General features: G+C 41.1%; 1 protein-coding gene across 1 annotated transcript; it reads left to right on the top strand.

Moving 5' to 3' along the window:
- Positions 1-4,550: 4,550 nt before the first annotated feature.
- On the top strand, positions 4,551-11,507 carry LOC104559973 (matrix metalloproteinase-27). The gene is made up of 10 exons (XM_010205156.2): positions 4,551-4,692; positions 5,039-5,277; positions 5,876-6,024; positions 6,116-6,244; positions 8,210-8,371; positions 8,544-8,667; positions 9,349-9,479; positions 9,692-9,851; positions 11,093-11,196; positions 11,407-11,507. The coding sequence occupies exons 1-10, from the start codon at positions 4,576-4,578 to the stop codon at positions 11,505-11,507; spliced, it is 1,416 nt and encodes a 471-aa protein (XP_010203458.2). The 5' UTR covers positions 4,551-4,575.
- Positions 11,508-21,578: the final 10,071 nt, after the last annotated feature.

Raw genomic sequence — 21,578 nt, 5'->3', positions numbered from 1 at the left:
TTGCCATTGTCCCATGTTTTTTACTCAAGTTGAGTAACGATTCAGCTTTGTTGACCCTATAGTAGGGTTCACCTTGCAAAGTAATGGCTCAACTTAGCTGACTGAATGCGTATCTAGTGCCATTAAGGTACTTGCAGGTTTCCAGTTGTCCCCCAGTTACCAGTCTAGAAGTGACATGAGTCCCCTCTGTGTCCTGAGTCTCAGTCATCAAGCCTGTGTCAATGTCTCAGAGTCATTAGTCTGTCTCAAAAACACAACAAATCACTGTTTAGGGAGCTTAATTACAGCTTAAATGTTTTCATGTTTTCTGAGGCTTAGGCTTTCATCATGGTCTATGGTGTTGGTCAAAATATTTGGTGGACTCCTGATTGCTGCACAAATCATCCTAACTATATCGCCTACATGTGGTCAGATGAAACACTCTCTAGATATCATTTGACCATATTGATTAGATTTCTGCAAGCTTAGACAGTTAACTCATGTACAGGCACTGATATTGTAAACAATTAAGAAAGATGAATCCCTGCTAGAATTGTGTTAAGATCACTATGATGCTCCAGTATTGGTGATTCCTGTGATGCTGTGTGTAGTACCACTTGGTACTACTGAAGTGCCCAAGAGAGCTGGTTAGTCTTCAAGCACCACTTCCTCCAAGCCCAGGATCAATATGCCCCAACATACAAGAAAGGAGGAAAAGGAGGTAGGAGGCCTGCATGGATGAGCAAGGATCTGCTGGGACAACTCAGGCAGAAAGCAGCCATCTATGAGAGGTGGAAACAGGGGCTGGCTTCTTGGGAAGAGTATAGGAACATTGTCAAGGCATGCAGGGGTGCAATTAGGACTGCTAGAGGCCTTCTAGAATTAACCAGGGATGTTAAGGACAGTAATAAGGCATTTTTCAAGTACATCAGCAGCAGAAGGATGGTGAGGGATAATGTGGGCCCGCTGCTAAACGCTAAGGGTGCCCTGGTGTCTGGGGATGCAGAGAAGGCCAAGGTGCTGAATGCCTTCTTTGCTTCATCTTTACGATCAATGCTGACCCTCAGGAAGCCCAGTCCAGCAAGGATAACAGGATGGCGAGGACAGCAGAGGACTTGCCTTGGGTGGAAGAGGAAGAGGTTAAAGACTTGTTGGGCAAGTTTAAGGCTCACAAGTCAAAGGGTCCTGATAAAAGGGTCAATGTCACTCCAGTCTTCAAAAAGGGCAGGAAGGACAACCCAGGAAAACAGGCCGGTCAGTCTCACCTCCATCCCCAGAAAGGTGATGGAACAACTCATCCTCTATGTTATCACTGAACATAATAAGGATAAGATGGTTCTCAGGGGGAGTCCACATGAATTCACCAAGAGGAAATCCTGTTTGACCAACCTGATATCCTTCTATGAGTGCATAACCAGCTGGCTACATGAGGGGAGAGCAGCGGATGTCATCTATCTTGACTTCAGCAAGGCTTTTGACACTGTCTCCCATAACATCCTCATCAGAAAGCTCAGGCAGTGTGGCTTGGATGAGAGGACAGTGATGTGGATCGAGAGCTGGCTGAATGACAGAGCCCAGAGGGTGGTGATCAATGGCACAGAATCGGGTTGGAGAACTGTGGCCAGTGGAGTTCCTCAGGGATCAGTTCGGAGGCCAGTCTTGTTCAACATCTTCATCAATGACCTGGATGAGGAGACAGAGTGCACCCTCAGCAAGTTGGCTGATGGCACCAAACTGGGAGGACTGGCTGATTCCCCAGAAGGCTGTGCTGCCATTCAGCTTGAGAGTTGGGCAGAGAGGAACCTCATGAGGTTCAACAAGGAAAAGTGCCGAGTCCTGCATCTGGGAAGGAACAATCCCCTGCACCAGTACAGGCTGGGGGTTGAACTGCTGAAGAGCAGCTCTGCAGAGAGAAACCTGGGAGTCCTGATTGATAATAAGCTAAATATGAACCAGCAATGTGCCCTCATGGCCAAGAAGGCCAATGGTATCCTGGGATGCATGAAGAAAAGTGTGGCCAAAGGGTCAAGGGAGGTTCTTCTCCCCCTCTACTCTGCCCTGGTGAGGCCTCATCTGGAGTCCCGTGTCCAGTTTTGGGCTCTTCAGCTCAAGAGGGATAGAGAACTTCTGGAGACAATCCAGGCCACCAAGATGATCAGGGGACTAGAACATCTTTCAGCCCTGGCACAGGCTGCCCAGAGGGGTTGTGGAGTCTCCTTCCTTGGAGGTCTTCAAGACCCACCTGGACATGTTCCTATGAGACGTGATCTAGGTGACCCTGCTTCTGCAGGGAGGTTTCACTAGACGATCTCTAAAGGTCCCTTCCAACCCTACCATGCTATGATTCTATGATTCTATGTCATGAGGATAGGCAGTGACCTTTCTGGGTTAAAACATAGGTCACATTACTGCATAAAAACAACTCTAGGATGAAAAAAGAAGTCACAACGTAGATCAACATCAAACAACTCTAACCAATGTCAAAAATAAGCATTAGGAAACCATAACCAGCAGCTGCTAATGCAGCTTCTTCTTTTCCCAGACCTCACGGCCAGTTCTAGGCACATTTGTGAAATGCTGCTTGCGAAAAACACTTGCTCAGGGCACTCTCCCACGGGCAGTGGGAACTGGTCACTGTGTTGTGTGGGTGGTCAAGTTCCAAAACCCAAAAAGTACCTTGAGTGACATAGGCCTCCCTCATCTGTCACTCAAATGTCTTCTGAGAAAACACTGATGTAGCTTGAGCTATTAGCTGAAACTAGAAATGTAGATTTTAAGTGCCTAAAGAGGCCAGTTCTAAGACAGTTGGTTGGATGTCTCTCCAGAGATATGTCTCTCCATTTCTTACAGAAGAATACTTAACAAATAAATGTATAAAGCTGGGTGCAAACCGTAACCTAAGTGGTGTCATTGTCTCTATCCTTCTACTGATACATGGAAGAGAGCTGTGGAGATCTGATGGCCAACCACACTGGGAAAAAGATAACCACTTCTCTCAATTCATATCAAACCTGCTCATAGTGCTGCCTTGATTCTTTTTTTTACAAAATTAGATGATTATCAGCCAAAACATATTTTACAAAATTGTATCCTAATGTCATTGGGATAAATCTTGGTGGAAAAGCCACTGAACAGGAATTTCTTTTTGTGACCTACACCAGGTATGTAGTCAGATGATAACACCATGGTCATTGTTTCTAGCTTGAGAACCTTTGTGATAAATACATCTTTTTAAAAACATAAGACAGATCTAAAAAAAAAAAAAAAAAAAAAAAAGAAAAGAAAGAAAGAACAGTCTCTGCTTCAGGAGAAACATGTGATTTCCAGTATCTCCATCTCAAACAAATAATTGCCACAGTTTGTGCCTCAGTTACAGAACTCGATGAGATCCAAGCCTCAAGAGACTTTACCTTACAATATCAAGATAATAAAAACAAATCAAGGGAAGTTTTTATTGGTTTTGGGGGTTTTTAACAGTAGCCAAGCCGTTAACAAGTTTAACTAGTGAGGCTATATTGTGAAATTTGGGCTAGAAAATTTGTCATTAGTGCCTCCAGTTGGAGACAAATTAGCTGCAAATGACAGCAAAAAAAGCCAAAAACATAGAAGCAAGGATTTCCTGAAGAAGCCACAGGCCAATATGAGAGCATTTCTTCCAACTGTTTTGCAAAAGTTGAGTACATGCTGTCCGAGCTCCTCTGAGGTGCCAAACACCTTCACTTCCCATTGCTGCCAGGGGCAGGGATCTTGGCCAGCACTGGGTGAAATCTCAATTTTTCACAGCTTTTGTGACTCTTGAAACTTCCTTAATTCTGAATTACTTAAGACAGGAAATAATCATATCCTCTGTGGCTAATGTGGTTAAACTGAAGAAACTTTTGTGATGAAATGACAGATTGGTAGATTAGACAAATACAGGCAGAAAGATAAAATTATTCACATGCTTTAGGCTGGATTTATAGAGTAAAAGGTTTTTCATTTATATCTTGGATTCCACCAGTGTATTTTAAAGGAAACAGATCTTTTCAAAGAGTTGTAGGGAAAAGGTGAGGAGTGATTTGGGCGTTTTATACATTTTCCAAAACACCTAGTCTCAATTTATGGATAAATTTAAAATCAAAACAGTCTGCTTACAGTATTTTTTCCCAAAGTTTTCATTCTTTTAGATGGGATTTGTATTTGGTGCGTGACTCCCTTTTTCAAGGCTAGGAGTCCCTGTACTTTTGGTGGCTCCATTTCACACAGCTGAGTTCGGACAATTTAAAAGGTTTTGTGTTTGACTGTCACTTCATCTAGTGTTAAATTGCTCAGGTTCACTAAAATTCAGTGTAAAATAGCTAAAATTGAGTTTTGAAATGATAGCCAAGCAGTTTAGGAATATTCTAATACTAACTGACTTCAGATGTCTATGAAATCGGATGGGTTTAATTAAGCTTTATTGTGTCAGACAGCACAGTGTTGTGGGATATGTAGAAGTAATCAGAGCATGATAAACTCTGAGTCAGTCTGCAGCTGCCTCTACAAAGCATCTCATAACCGTATGAAGACAGGATTCACACAGAGCAGAAAGCAGACTGGTCTCGTATCAGGGCAGGGATGAGAATAAGAATGAAGTATCTTCCACTTTTGCTTTTAACGTGTGCAGCTGTTTCTAATGCTTTACCCACCCACCCAGAGAAAGACAACAAAGACAACGATGAAAAGCTTGTACAGGTAACTACATTGTCCATATCTGAGATCTATGGAGCCCTCTCTTTTTAGATATATCTGTGTGTTTCAGCTGCACTGCAGTTTGCTTTCTGAGACTATGTTATTACACAGAACTCTGTTACCCAAACTTTACTAAAGTAGGATAAATCTGTACAAACTGGAAATATCTAGTAAATAAGAGTCAGGGAAAATGTTTTCTGTTTCTCTTTAACTATGATCCTCAGGAAAACATCTGTTGTGCACCAAAATCACAGGCAGATACTTTTGCCAGCAAATTATGCACACAGTATCAGCCCTACAGTATTTGTTTGAGAAGTAGTGTGAATATTTGCTTTATTTTTTTCAATAGGACTATTTAAATAAATTCTATGCTGTTGAGCCAGATCCAAATCAGCTTGGATGGAAACTAAATCCTGAATCCACATCTGAAAAACTTCAGAAAATGCAGCAATTTTTTGGTCTGAAAGTGACTGGAAAACCAGATAGTGAGACATTGAAAATGATGAAGAAACCCAGATGTGGAGTTCCTGATGTGGGTCTCTATGGTGTTACTCTGCCAGGATGGAAAAAAAGCAAGCTGACATACAGGTAATTTTTCAATAATTACTTTTTAGTTTAAATTCTTGTTTTGTAGGTATCCACAATTGTTATATTTAAATATAACTTCTACAGCAATTGTTTCCAGTTGAGAACATAAAAATGTTTCTTTTTCCCCAGCTGTTAGATGTGAGTATTCCTGGGAGGAATTTCTGAGCGCCAAATTGGGTATTTTGCACTTTCTGAGTGAACCACAGTATTTCACCAGTCATGTATCACTCCTGACAAATATTCTATCAGACAAACAGAAATATCAATTGCATCCTGTATAAACTCCTTTATCTTCAAAATTTGCTAAGGCCAACAGTTTAGTAGTCACAGAAACCTGAGGAGACAATTTTCCTCATACTCAAGAGATGACCTCCTGGCTAAGGGCCATTTTGAGAAAAATTGATACCATATACACAATTACTGTTATGAAAAAGACATGTTGGATAGTTATCACAGTCCTTTCAGCCCAAACTGAATCTTGGGACCTATTGGACTACAGGTTAAATTGCTCCTTATACGTTTCTATTCACTATCTTAATATTAGAGGATTTTTTTATGCAGACACTAAATATTATTACTTGAACTCTCATAACTGTAGAATTGTGAACCATACACCAGATATGAGCAAAGAGGACGTGGACAAAGCAATCCAGAAAGCATTTAAAGTGTGGAGCACTGTCACTCCACTGATCTTCACTCGTATTCATGAGGGAATAGCAGATATAATGATTGCTTTTGGGACCAAAGGTAATATGCTGACTACATAGTATGATAAGAGTAAAGATTCTCCAATAGTCATTACATAAACTCAATGTTGTTTCAACATCATGTTATTCAGCTCATGGACGTTGCCCTCGTTATTTTGATGGTCCCCTTGGAGTCCTCGCTCATGCCTTTCCACCTGGCAATGGTTTTGGTGGTGATGTGCACTTTGATGAGGATGAAGATTGGACCACAGGCTCAGCTGGTAGGTAAAAAGTGTTATGCAGATGTGTAAATTCCTTCCTGATCTTATTAAAGTGAAGGAATAGACTGAGATTAAACACAGCAATAATCATAAGTGTGGTTTGAGGATATTACAGGCCATCGTCCAACTGGGATACTTACAATGACATTGATATAAAATCAGCTTGATCTGCTTTAGTTTTTATTTAGCACTGGTAAAGATACCAGTGGGACAGCCCTTTTCAGATATGAATTCTACAGACAAAGGCCACTGTTACCTGGGGATTGGTAGAGCCCATGCTTGGCAGAGTTCCACAACCCCTGGTAAAAGCTTTCTGACTTTTTCTCCTCCTGGTCCATGGTGACAACAAAGCTGGCACTATCAGACACTGCAGAACAAACACACCAGGTCTTGTAGCAGCTCTCAAAGAACATCTTCACCACCTAAACACTACAGTCACCACCGGTAATGAAGAGTTTTCATTAATAATAACAAGATAGATCCAACCATACAGCTTTACTGTGCACTTGGATGGGCTTATACAGGAAAGTGTTCTCCAAGCAATTTCAGGTGGGAGTGTGAATGTGTTGTTCAGACCATTCATAGGCTGAGATGCAGTGTGTAGAGTTGACTACAGATGTGTGACAATGGGCCAGAAGAGGTAGGAACACCAAGTGCTCAAGAGCCTGGCTGCAACCCATCTGCTTCCCTCAACCTCCAGACCGGCCATTCAGCATACAGTGTCTGTGACATCTATCAGTACATGAGCACATTACCCTGTTACATTTTAGACTTTTTTCTTATCAAGTTTTTGTGATGGAAAACTTTAGAGGATAAATGCAGCAGAAAAATTGAGGTCAGGCTGCAGGAAAAGCAAGAAGTGAACACTGAGGTGCTATAAGAGCACTTCAGAAAGAGATGTGGGTTTATTGTGGTGGGAAAAACAAGGAGGATGAAGGGTGGATATGTCATTCTGATAAAATAGAATGTTTTGCCCACACTGGGAAAATAGGTTGACTCCAGTTTTGCTGCTCTTCCTCAACTGCACAGCTCCCGTGGCCAGGCATTGCAGAACTCATTGGAGAGCTCAGAGAACTCGTGAGAGGGAAGGACTGGAAATACATGTGGAAATATTGAGGCTTGCTTTGTTTTTTTGAGAAATGGATATCTTGGCCTCAGTCTGTCTTTCTTGGGCAATCGATGATCAGTCTTCTGCTCTGCCAGACTAGTAATCTTCACTAAGTGTGCTGATATTGATGGTACTTGAACTGCAGGGCAGATGATCTTGCTTCCCACTCAAAAAGGCATGATATTTGGAGGGATGCATGTTGAAGAAAATTCAATTTTTATCTATTTATTATGCTAACATATTTCACTGGGATAAGCATGCATAAGCATGTTAATATTTTTAAAAGATATTTTATTTGACAAGGTTACTATATAACCAAACTCTTTAAAGTCCTAATGATAGACAGGTAATTTGTTTTGTTAACGTTATCTTTTTTCTTGTCCATTCATGATCTCACCTTTGTTTCTCAGGTTTGTAGGAGGGAGGATGACACACAGAGTGGTACCTTAAGTGAGCACAGAATGCACCGTCCTATCCTTGCCCTGGAGAGCTGTTAGTTTGATCTGACTCACCAGCTAATCTGTTGTAGCTCGGCCAGCAAACTCTGCCAGGACATTCCTCAGGGCTGCACCCACACTCACCCCCAGACATCTACTCATGCTGCACACATACTTCCAGTAGCTAACAGAAGGAGCAGCAATGAAGAAGGCCAAAAGTCACTCCCTTCTAGCGAGGGAAGAGCACAACCTTATCCTATACAAAAAATACGTTTACATAGCAAATGTACCTTTTATGTCAACACATGTTATGTCAATACATTTTATGAAAACTGCCACTGAGCAGCAGCCCTGCTGTGTTCATGTCAGTCATCTGCAGACTGAAATTAGACTGATCTCTTCTCATTATCCTTTTTTAAGGGTTCAACTTGTTCCTCGTTGCTGCTCATGAGATTGGCCATGCACTGGGCCTCTCCCATTCTAATGATCAGAGGGCTTTGATGTTCCCCAATTATGCCTACGTCAGCCCCAGCGAATTTCCCCTCTCTCCAGATGACATAAGTGGCATTCAGTCCATTTACGGTGAGTAAAACCCATGGCTTAAAAAAAGAGGTAAGCAAGAGAGAAATAATCTCTTCCACAAAGTTTCATCATAAAAATAATTGTATTCTCAGAATGTCAAAAATGTATTTATATGTAAAAACCTTAATGTTCCTACAAATTTGGTGTATTCCTTCTAAAATGTCTTCCTTAGGATCCTCACCAAATGCCCCAGATAAAAGGCCAGCCACCCCTACCTCACCTAAAACCTGTGGCTCCCAGGTGTCTTTCAACGCTGTAACTACACTCCGACGGGAAGTTATTTTTCTAAAGGGCAGGTAAATACTGATATTACATTTGTCTCTGTGAGACTTGTTTTTTCTTGATTTCTACAGAGACTGAAAACTTTGGTGGTTCATATGATTATGGGATTTATAAGATTTCAACTCATGGAAATAAAACATTGAGTTATATTAATTTTTTCAAAGGATCACCTGAAAAAGACCTACTTCATTTTTTTTTCCCAGAAAACATCTCAGTCCCAATAAAGCTTTATTCCCAAAGGTATAGATGGTTACATCAAGTAGTGACATGACTAAATGGTGCAGATATTTCCTAAGAAATTAGTATCTTCTACGATATTGTTGGGCCTGTCTCTGCTTCAGACACCTATGCTATGCAAGCCCAAAGTCAATTTGGGTAAGTCATTCAGTCAGGCTCATCTCAGACCCTGTAATTCTCTTCCTGTAATGTACACAAACAACTTGGTATTTTCATCTGCTTCTAGTTGATCCTAATCTTATCAATCCGTACCAATAGAAGAGTAATTCAAAGAAAAATTTAGGATTAAAAAACCCCTCACTTCCCATTGACAGAAGTGTTTTCCTTTCTGACACATACACCCAGGTAGCCCCACTGACACAACATTGTAAGTCACAACATTGTTCACATTCTTGTGCATGCATAAAAATATCTGTGGTTTATTATTGACCCTAAAAGCTGTTTCATGTTTATATCAGGCACTTATGGCGAGTCTATCCTGATAACTCAGAAGTTGAACGTGAATTAATTTCTACCTTCTGGCCAACTCTGCCACCTGGTATTGAAGCTGCGTATGAGAACATGAAAGATCAGATCCTGTTTTTCAAAGGTGAAGTATGACATTGTCTTTAAATTTTCCTTACCTTTAATTTTGCAGGAAGATGGGAGGACACATAAAATTAACTTGTCAAATAAATAAAACCCCCCAAACTTAGGACATTTAATCTAGTTTTGCTGGAACCTACACTAAGGGAGTGCATTTTCTTCTTTTAATGTCTGACTATCACTGGTGAAACGAAATATTTTTTTTTATTTTAACAGGCAATAAATTCTGGGTTATCAGTGGCTATCAGGTGCTGCTTGGTTATCCAAAGAATATCAACACACTGGGCTTCCCTAAAGGTGTCAAGAAAATTGATGCAGCTGTTTGTAATAAAAATACAGGGAAGACAGACTTTTTCACAGGTGACAAATACTGGAGGTAAGAAAAACTGACAAGTATTTTCTTATGATGATTCTACAAAACAAAGATTTGAAAGCTAATGAACTTCAGCAGAGGTCTTTCCAGAATGGCTTGTCCAGGATTTCTCTGATTTCTGAAAAGTCATGGATTATTTTATGTCTTTTAGAGAGAGAGTAGTTCATCTTCCTTTCTTTGGCTGGTTAGAAGCAGATCAGCAAAGTGCTCCTTCTAAATCCTATTCCCAAGCAGGCACAGATGATTCCTGATACTCAAATAACAGGCAAATAGAAGAAAATAATCAGCCTTGGGAAGCTGATAGATTCCTCCTGTGTGCAAGGACAATGGCTGCAGAGGCTTCCTGCAGGCAACCCAGGAGTGTGTGGGTCAAACAGACTTTATTGTGACTAATTATGGAATTCCTTAGCCAGACATCCAATGTCAGCTGGATTTTGAGCTGCATGTTGTTTCCTGTCCTTTGTTTTTGATAGTTTTGGAAAAAATATTTACAATATCCTGCAATGTTATTTTACTGCCTTGGTCACAAGACAAAAGACATGCAAGAAAACCACAGAATGAATTTCTTACCTAATAACTCATTCTCTTGGTCTCGTGATCCTGTGAAAAGTATTTCTTGTATCCAAGAAGAAGTAAAACTAAGGCTTGTTTGTTTGCTTGGTTTGGGTCTTTTTCCTGAGAGAGTTCCTTAAACCTTGAGAAACTTTTTAGGTCCTCCTGTCATCCCCCAAATTCAGCCTCCTCTCGGAAAAACTGTCCTGGCTCAGTCAGGAATAACTTGATTGTACTAGAAATAAGTCAGACTGTATTAGAAATTTCCTCCATTTAAATCTGTAAGCTAGTAGAGGACTATGTGCAATATTATATCACAGTCCAAGAGGAGTTTAAAAATTCATGCAATAAATATGTGTAGTCACTATAATGGGAACCAACCCACAACTATCCTTAGAGCAGATAAATCCCATCCTAGCTGTCAAAACTATGGGATTTCCTTCAGTTTGTCTCACTCTAGATGCTTCTTTGGAGCTCTGCCTGTCTGCCTCTATCAGAAAACAGATATCTGCCTCATGGAAAACGCCATGGCCATCATCCAGCAGACATTTGTGAGAGTAGATAACTTTCTATAAGCCAAGTGAAATCAGCTAAACTACAGATGATGGACATCTTTCAGTAGTTGCTTAATTCTTTGCATAATTTATGTCTAAATTCTGTTAAAATAACATATCTTTCTTCGTATGATTTAGGTTTGATGAAAACAGCCAGTCCATGGAGAAGGGTTATCCTAGACAGATAGTCCATGACTTTCCAGGAATTAGCAAGAAAGTTGATGCTGTATTCCAACAGAAAGGTAAATGCCATGAGTTTTTTAGTAAAACTGGTAAGGAATATAAAATCTGAAGATGAATGTCATTCTTGCTGTACTCTAAAAATGATAGAATGGAAGAACATGCAAAAATGTGCAGAAGCCTCTGTGTATGCAAAGATGATGTCCCCTGCTTTATCAGAATGAAGGTATTTCTTGTATCCATAAACTAATGCTTTACTTTTTCATTTCCAGGTTTATTCTACTTCTTCCATGGATCAAAGCAGTGGGAGTTTGACCCCACTGCTAAAAAGGTTGTCCGTGAAATAAACAGTAACAGCTGGTTTAACTGTTAATATCATGAACTTTCCTACAAACAGCAAATGAAATAAAAATCAACCTAGATTTCTCAGAGTTTGTTCATATCTACACTACTATACAAAAGAGGCAACAAGACAGATTTCAGATGTGTCTACTATTGTAATAAATCAGTATGACAGCTCTACTTGTCTCTCCAAAGGCTAGAACAAAAATGCTTTCCCCCCTCCCGAATTAAGTGCAAAATATCCAATATAATACTGCAGATGGGTTTTCATATATTTTGGCAATAAACAGTTTTAGGTTGATGTCAACTATTTTCTGCTTTATCTGTTGAAGGTGTTCTATATTTCTGAGGTGTGAAAGATTTCAGGTCAATATGCTAATAATCCTTCTAATATGCAATGTTTGCATATTGTTTCTTTTCATAGAATCATGGAATGGTAGGGATTGGAAGGAACTTTTAGAGATCATTTAGTTCAACCCCTCTTCTGTCCAAACATCTTCAAGAGCCAGGCTTTTCATCAATCACTTGTTTTTCTGTCCTCTCTCCTGCATCTTCTCTCTCTCTTTGACTATTGCAGCCTCATCCCTCTCATATCATATCAGTATTTTGCCACCAAAATCACCCTCCAGCCTTGGTATCTAAATATCTCACTCTGATCTTTCTTCATACTGTAAAAATTAGCATTTCTTGAGTGATCATTTTTTGTGAACCTTTGAATTACTCCTTCACAAATCAGTCCAGTCCTGCTTAAGAAATAGATTTAACTACCACATCAGGGAGCACAGCCTTTACTTCTCTAACTTGCAAAGCACGTGCTTCAAGCATACATACGTCTGAGATTTGTTACATGCTGCCATTACACATGAAGGAAACTCTTCACAAAATCAGAGAAAATCTACCAAGTGACAGACATATCCTCTGTGAGTATTTCCTTTGCTTTTCATTCTGCAAACAGGCCCAGAACACACTGACAAATGCCATGCTGCCTACATAGCTTGGTATATCTACAAACATGATCTTGTCAGTATTGACTTGTCCTCCTGCTCCCTAGTTCTGACCTATTTGTCTCTTTTACACACTTGTTGGATGTTTGAGTAGAAAGTTTCTTTTTGCTATGTGCTTTTAGGGTATCAGATACAACAATGCAATGATCCTAACCTCAAGGTAAGGTTTTTACCTACCTGGTTTGGTGTAACCAGTGAGACTGTCATTAACGTTGCTACTGTTGCTATAAGAACCCATCTGGCTTGGCTTCCACTAAGAAATCAAAATAAAGGCTCAGATAACACTTTTTACACAAAAGTGATTGCACTGAACAACACCACACTGCAGATGCCTAACAAAATTTCAACTTAAAGTGATGTGGAATGGTAGACATTTGGGTGAGATTCATCTGACTGAAATCTACCTTTCTGTCTATCTCCATATCCGTTTTACATGAGTTAGGGAAGATGCCTGTACTGAAAGAAGAGGGAGAAGTTCTTCATGCTATACTTACCTCTTCACATTCAAAGATAAGTTGTGGCAAGCTAGTATCTTCAGTCCCTGGAGAAAACTTCTTTTTGCAGAGGAAAGTCTACCCAACAAGCTAATTTTTACAGCTAAAATTTATAGTGTCTTTTCTGGGTTTTTTGTGATAGTGAAAGGATATCTTACTGTTAATCTGTCTGGTGTTTGATTTTGGCAAGATACACCAGCAGTTTTTTATATCACCACAAAACAGTGATAAAGTTGTCTGAAGGCACCTGCTTCTGCACACTGCCCACTCTGTGTGGAGTGACCATGATATCCTGTAAGACAAGGGCAGAACATGTTGGAAGGAGACAAGATGGAGACAGTTCCTTACCTATTTCTGTATTTCCAGTCTCAAACTCCTCTCCAGCATTCAATTCAATTGATGGCCATGTAAAAGCACAGTTTAACAGCACCATCACAGAAGCTGTCACGTTAAACCTCTGTGTAACTTGCTTAGGAGCTCTTTCACATCCACTGCTCAGTGTGCAATCCAGTTGTAATTTTAGCTGCAATAGAAGTTTAATCATTGAGTCATCAAGGAGATTATTCAGTTCTTTGTAATACATGGGCAAGTTCCTCTGCCTTCAGGTACATTGCTACTTTGTGCTAACATCATAGCTACTCTGTACTTCTTTTTTTCACATGAAAAACTTTCACAACTTATACAAATCCCTTGCCTTAATGAAAGTTAATCGTTAACGTGAAATGCTGTTAGTAATGTTTTCTGACTGACAGCTTTGGCATTCTATTAAACCAGCATTGGATGGTTCACAGGTTAACTGCCAAATTAAACAAAGAAGTGAGTACTGCTTTTCCTTTACATACAAGTAATTCCTGAAAGTCAATTCCGTCACAAAAGACTTGACACTTGATTAGTGATATAGTGACACTTGGTCACTCAGTTTTCCCTCTTCACTTGTCATTTCCTTAGAGGAATAAGAACCAGAATAGGAGTGTTAGAGCAGAAACCCAGTAAGTGATGATGGTCCTTTTCCTCCAGCTTTGCTGGGAGCCTGGCTAACATTGCTTGTACCTCACCGTATCCTCACATAGCCCTAGAGAACACCCAATATCACCTCTCCAGCATGCTCTTATGCCATCTATAGTTCCTTATAATGAATGTCCCCATTCTACATTTAGGTTACCAGATGAGTAATGCTGTGCAGTTACCTCTGGGCTGAGCAGACACTGGTCCCACAGCCCAGTCAAGGGATGAATTATCCACCTTCCCATTAGTAGTATTTTTTCTCCTCTAGCCAGCTACTATTTGCATAAAATCTGTAGCATCTACAGAGTCCCAGTTCAGTTTGGCTGAAGTTGTTTGTTACCTTCAGTTACTGTGGAACCAGATGAATGGACAAAGAGATACACAAAGAGCAGGATCTCATGTGGCCAAGCTAAAATAATTTTCACAGAGTTTTTACTAAATACCTTCTTGCATTGCACATTTTCATTTGATTTTGTAGGGTCCTATTCCCTTTACTGTTCACCAGAGGAGTTTGGGAGGCCAGGCAAGGCAAGGCAGAAATGGTATTTAAAAACAAGGAGAAAGCTAATCCACACTTGTCTTTACACTTGTTCCATATCACAAAGGAAAAAAGATCGGTTGTTTCCAGTTGCTTCTCAACCAAGCATGTTTTTTTAACATTTGTTTTTCAAATGGATTGTAAAATCATGATGATGAGACTGGATTAGGAAATGATGAAATTATGCATCCTAATGTATTGCTGAAACACATAAAGTACAGCATCTCTGGTACATTGTCCTGAAACGTCCTGCTCACTTCTCTACCTTCAAGGACCTCATATCCCAGCACTGGCACAGGAGTGCTTTTGCTACCAGATTGGGGCAGGAGTTGTGTATCATCAAATACTAGCTAGAGCAGTGCTTGAAACCCACATCTTCCCCTTACCTTTACAGGTGGGTAATCTATTCACTGTGCTCTTGGATGACAGCCCAAAAGCCTTGAGAAAACTGCTACTAAATCTTTCTAAGGGTCACAGAATGGTGGGGATTGGAGGCAATTTCTAGGACCCCTCACTGTCACAGGAAAGAAGTTTCTCCTAATGTTCAAGTGGAACTTTGTGTTTCAGCTTGTGCCCATTACCCCTTGTCCTGTTGCTGAGCACTAAAGAAAAAACACTATCCTTATCCTCTCAACACCGGCCCTTTAGGTATTTGTAAGTGTTGATGAGATGCTCCCTCAGTCTTCTCCAGGCTGAACAGCCCCATATCTCTCAGCCCTTCCTCATAAGAAAGATGTTCCAGTCCTTTGATCATCTTGGGGGCCCTCTGCTGGACTCTCTCCAGTTCTCTTGAACTGAGGAGCTGACTACTGGACATAGTACTCCAAAATTAGTCTTACCATGGCAGAGTAAAGAGGGAGAAGAACCTGGCTCAACCTACTGGCCACACTCTCCTTAATGAATTCCGGGATACCATTGGCCTTTTGAGACATGGTTTCTGTGGTCCTGTCTGTGAATCAGATTTTCATGCTCTGTCTGCATTAACTAAATCAGCCTGGGGTGATGGTGGTTGTCTATTGGGAGTTTTCCTCATGCATCATGAGCTTCATGCATTTTTATACTCTCTAAACACCATGTCTAGTTACCTTTCAATAAACCAACAGATATAGTGGACAGGGTGTTTCTGTGCTCCCACAGAAGTGCATTGCCCACAGGTACACATGGGTCTGTGCAGCCTCAGTGGGGCTCTGCAGGCTCACAGGGACTAAAGCAGCAGGGAATATCACCAGCTGCCTGGTAATGCCTTTCATGTGTTTTATGAACAAATGCTGCTTGTAGAACTATGGGCAATACAACCTCCACACAACTGAGCAGCGTGAGTTTTTAGGTCATCAGATGGAAAGCAAACCTGAGCTCTTTAAGGCTTTTGCTACATCCAATGACTGTAGGACATCTGTTTAACCTTGGGCTGATGGGGGTACTGGATACTTTTTGGGTAGCTGCTGAGGACATAGCACAAGTGAACAACTAAACAGTAGATTCTTGCAAGAGGATGGAGTTACGAACCTTGCGTTTCAGAATGCAGCACCCACATCCGTGACACAGCCTGCAGAGGCCAGGCACTGCTCCCCACCACCCTACGCACCGCATCCTGGACTCCGGTGTGTGAGCAGAAGGTTGCAGGGGCCACCGGGGGTCACAGCAGCCACCCACGGTCATGGTGGTCACCCGCGGGTCACCGCTGCCACCCAGTGGTCACAGTTGCCCTGGCATCTGCTCCGGGTTAGCTTACTATTTCTAAGCATAAAGGTGTTTTACAGAGAGAAACATATGCCAAGGGAAGCACTGAAATTTGCAAATGAAACATGCTTTTAAAAATCAATTAACCGTGTAATTGAAATTAAATAAACTGAGCAGTGTGCTTACCATATTGTTGATGATTCAAAATCACCCAAGAGCAAAAACACAGGAAATCATTGATAGAGAACAAGAAGCTATGTCCCGAAGCACTGAGTTCCCTAAATTGTCAGCAACTACTGTGGGAACTGTTAAAACGTTAGACTGAGAAGGTAAGAATAATTAACATGAAAAATCATTAGTTTAAAATTAAAGAGCTTTCAAAACAATATCATACAGACATATTGTAAATGCCATTATTAAACATAAGAACTTGGTAATAAAGATGAAATATATGTAGCTCACAAAAACACTGGAAAACATTTTATTCAAATGTGTGCATTTACACGGTATAAATATGTCTGCTTGTTTAGCTCTGTTTCTGTTTCAGACTATAATCATTATTTTTATAAGCAAAGCTTTTGATTTTCAGCCAAGATTATAAAGGAGTTTTATACAATGAATATATTAAGTCTTTTCTTTAAATCATGGTGTTATTTAGCCTAGGTTATTATTATTATTATTATGTTTTTCCAAGCAACTGAACAGCTTATTTATGACTTTGTACTACTGCAAACAAGAATATTGGGAAAAAACAAACCTCTTAGTTCAAAAGAACTATACTTTAAGAAAGCAAGGAAAGGTTACACTGGTCTCATGAGGGGAACAAACTGCTACAGGTATGTTCTGGTCAAAAATCCTGCAAGTTAACAAGTGCTTGTTTACAGAGACGTACAGAAACATGAGCTGGGCAGGTGCTTTAACAAGCAGAGAATCTGAAAGGAGAATGGCTATTATGAAAGACATCTTTTTCATTCCTAACAGTGGTAAACTCTTTCCTCATTTCCAGGATCACACTGCAGTCTGTTGTAGCAGGGCACTCTGCCTAGTGAAAAGATGCAAGATGAAGGTCATACTGTTTTTTAGTGGCCAAGGTCATTACAGACCAGTCTGACTCAACTATCTCCAAGAACAACTGGAGAGGTAAAAAAATTCCTGAGCTAGTCTGATGCTGTGAAGTATGGTGCTGTTGGTATGTGCTTTCAGAAACAGCCACATCTGTACATGGCAAAGTATTGATTTTGACACCTGTACCACAAAGGGACCACAAAGACTTCTATGTGAAAGCAAAACTTTGAGAGCCCAAGACATTTGCTTAGACACTGAACAGTGTTTGTTATTTTGAAATGCATTCTGATCATGATCCAAAGTCTTTATGTACCACTTTAGCATAAAAATGTCACTATAAATCTTCTCAGCTTTAACTGATTTAAATCCAAAGGATGACGACAACTTTCAGTCGCAGATGAACAAGGAGGGGTGTGCTGCTGGACCTGGTAATGATGATTAAGGAGGATCTAGTTGGGAATGTGAAGGTTGGAGGCAACCTTGGCTGCAGTGACCATGAGATGGTAGAGTTCAAGACCCTGAGTGGAAGGGGCAGAACACAAAGCAGGACCGTGACCCTGGATTTCAGATGAGCTGACTTTGGCCTCTTCAAAGATCTACTTGGATGGATCTCATGGGATATGATTCTAGATGGTAGAAGTGCCAAAGAGAGCTGGTCAATCTTCAAGCACCACTTCCTCCAAGGCCAGGCTCAGTGTGTCCCAATGCACAAGAAAGGAGGAAAAGGAGGTAAGGAGGCCTCCATGGATGAGCAAGGATCTGCTGGGACAACTCAGGCAGAAAGGAGCTGTCTATGAGAGGTGGAAACAGGGACTGACTTCTTAGGTAGAGTATAGGAACATTGCCAGGGCATGCAGGGGTGCAATTAGGAAGGCTAGAGCCCTTCTAGAATTAAATTTAGCCAGGGATGTTAAGGACAGCGATAAGGCATTTTTCAAGTACATCAGCAGTAGAAGGATGGTGAGGGGTAATGTGGGCCTGCTGCTAAATGCTGAGGGTGCCCTGGTGTCTGAGGATGCAGAGAAGGCCAAAGTACTGAATGCCTTCTTTGCTTCAGTCTTTAAGGTCAAGGTTGACCCTCGGGAAGCCCAGTCTGGCAAGGATAACAGGATGGCCAGGACAGCAGAGGACTTGTGCCGGGTGGAAGAGGAAGAGGTTAAAGACTTATTGGGCAAGCTTAAGGCTCATAAGTCAATGGGTCCTGATGGGATGCATCCTAGAGTGCTGAGAGAGCTGGCTGATGTGATTGCTAAGCCTCTCTCCATCATTTTTGAACAATCGTAAGGACAGGCGAGGTGACTGAGAACTGGAGAAAGAGAAGCCTCATGAGGTTCAACAAGGAAAAGTGCAGAGTCCTGTATCTGGGAAGGAACAACCCCCTGCACCAGTACAGGCTGACGACTGACCTGCTGGAGAGCAGCTCTGCAGAGAGAGACCTGGGAGCCCTGATTGGCATCCTGGGATGCATCAAGAAAAATGTGGCAATCAGGTCAAGGGAAGTTCTTTTCCCTCTCTACTGTGTCCTGGTGAGGCCTCATCTGGAGTCCCGTGTCCAGTTTTGGGCTCCTCAGCCCAAGAGGGATAGGAAACTGTTGGAGAGAGTCCAGTGCAGGGCCACCAAGATGATCAGGGGACTGGAACATCTTTCATATGAGGAAAGGCTGCAGGAACTGGGGCTGTTTAGTCTGGAGAAGAGGAGACTGAGGGGAGATCTTATTAACAGTTACAAATATCTAAAGGGTGGGTGTCAGGAGATTGGGGCATCCCTTTATTCTATAGTAGCTAGCAACAGGACAAGGGGTAATGGCATGATGCTGGAACACAAAAAGTTCCACTTAAACATAAGAAAAAACTATTTCACTGTTCAGGTGAGGGAGCCCTGGCACAGGCTGCCCAGAGGGGTTGTGGAGTCACCTTCCTTGGAGGTCTTCAAGACCCGCCTGGACATGTTCCTATGCCACCTGATCTAGGTGACCCTGCTTCTGCAGGGGGGTTGGACTAGATGATCTCTAAAGGTCCCTTCCAACCCCTACCATTCTGTGATTCTATGATTCTATGAGGCTAGTGGGAACTGTTTTTGTAGAAGGGTGGGATTGTGTATGTTGCTGATGGGGTTTTGTATGTTTGTTGATGGAATGCAAGGAGTGTTTATGGGAAAAGAAAGAGTTGTTAAAAGTGGATGGAATGGAGAAAGACAAGGATTTTTTTTCAGCAAAGACACAGGAAAAGTGAATGAAAAGGCAGAGCTGGAATCAGAGACTTGAAAGGGAAGGGGGAATTCTTGCACTGGAGCCCTTGGTTAAAATAAGGTTGGGGAATGAGAAAGTTAAATTTTCAGCAGGTACTAGAGCTGCATTTGAGTGTAAATACTTGCAAAGGTAAAGTGTGGTACATGATTTGAGACCTAACATGATTAATCCCAACTAGGCCTTTCATATAAAAATAAATACACCAAAATATAGAGAATAATGTTTCTTAACATATTTAATGATGACATAAAAAAATATGGGACACTTTTATAGCATGGAGACAAGCAGTACCTGCATTGCCACTTCACAAGGTAAAGATGGTTGTCTGCAGTCACGGGGTGGACTTTAGCAGGGCACTCTGTCCAGTGAAGAGATACAAGATGAGACTCACTCTGGGTTTTTGTGGCCAAGGCCAATGTCACTCCAGTCTTCAAAAAGGGCAGGAAGGGCAACCTGGGAAAATATTAGTCTCTGCAATTTGGGTGAATTTGACCATCATGACCCTGTCTTTTAAGCTTAAAACAAAATACTCACGGAAAATGGATCCTGAACTTAATGAACTTACTGATAATGGGCAAGAATAAAAGATTTTATCTCTTGGAGCATTTATTTGGGGCAGTGGACAAGGGATCTATAGACTTTTATGTGAGCATAAGTGTGCCTAGAAAGGCTGAATGTATACTAACATTTGGATTCAGAGAAATGTAGTTTTGAAGATAATCTCCTCATTGCTCTCACTTTTCTTGCATGGTTTCAGTTTGTGGAGCTCTTCAGATTCCTGGTGGAGAAAGCTATCTGGGAGGCTCTGCCACAGCTGCCTACACACCTAATGGAGAATTCTAAGCTGAGAGCAAAGAATGGTCCCTTGAACATCTTCAAACCATGTGAACAAAGGCAAGTGTTTTAGCACAAGAAGTCAATCTCAAGTCTCCCACAAACTGCTTTATCCATGTGTAGCTCATCCCAGATTATCATATCTTTCTCTAGAAGTCCTTACTAGGTCCAAGCCACGACCTGCTCTTTCATGAATTTCACCCAGTCACTACCTCCTGCCCTACTCCTCACTCAATGCTTTTTTTAAAATTGTTTTATTTTTAAATCTAAATCTTGGAGTTTCACGTGGAAACAAAAAGGCTCTCATAATGTGTGAAGCACCACAAGCGCTGCTTGAAACACGACATCAGGTCCCTGCCTCTGCCTTGGGGCAGATGGAACTTTCCTGCCACCACCACACAGAAGCCTCTCCATCCCTGCAGCTTGGCACAGCAAGACTCAGGCTCATGTCATGTGGCACCTATTCCCCCTTGCCATTGAGCTTGCACTCTTATTGAGGAAATCTGGCTAAACCCCAGATTTGCCTTGATTTTGACTGAGGTATGTGCTGATTTTGAAGTTCCTTTTCAAAATCACCTGTACAGCCCTCCTTCCACTATTGTGAATGTTTATCCACAAGAAAATCAGCAGAGTAAAGCACACCACTGGAAAATCACAGTGTTTCCATAAAGACTTCTGTTCTCAGGGTTGAGATACTGTAACAGTTAATTTAGAATGTAATCTAGATGTCTGTAGCTAGTGTTTGCTATCCATGTAACTCAAAGACTGCAAAGTAGAGTTTTTCCCCTCCCCAAAACTGGCACATAAGGCTGAAAAATTAAACCTCAGCATTTTTGTCCAGGCAAGCATACAAAGTATGACTTGTTTAGAAGTCTCATTGTAATTGGTTTAGATTATTTTGTTGCTGTTGTTTTTTTTCCACTGCAAACCTAACCCATGTTGCTGGGAAAGTAGAAAGACAACAAAAGAGGGCAGATTACTGCAGAGACAGGATTACTGCAGATGCAGATTTGAAGGTGTGTGGCAAGAGACAAGCACATTTACCTGAATATAGGCATTTATGAAAGGGCTCTCCATCTCACTTTCAGTGTAGTAAGACTTTAGTCTTAAAAGATACAGTACAAGAAAATAAAACATACCCAGCTGTCACATGAAATATTAACTTGTTAATGTATAGAGAATTGTTGCTAAAGTATGGATATATTCATTTTTACTGTAATTTAAATAACATTT

The sequence above is a fragment of the Colius striatus genome, chromosome 1 (assembly GCF_028858725.1).
Source record: "Colius striatus isolate bColStr4 chromosome 1, bColStr4.1.hap1, whole genome shotgun sequence".
NCBI lineage: Eukaryota > Metazoa > Chordata > Aves > Coliiformes > Coliidae > Colius > Colius striatus.
This window is presented reverse-complemented; position numbering and strand designations above follow the sequence as displayed.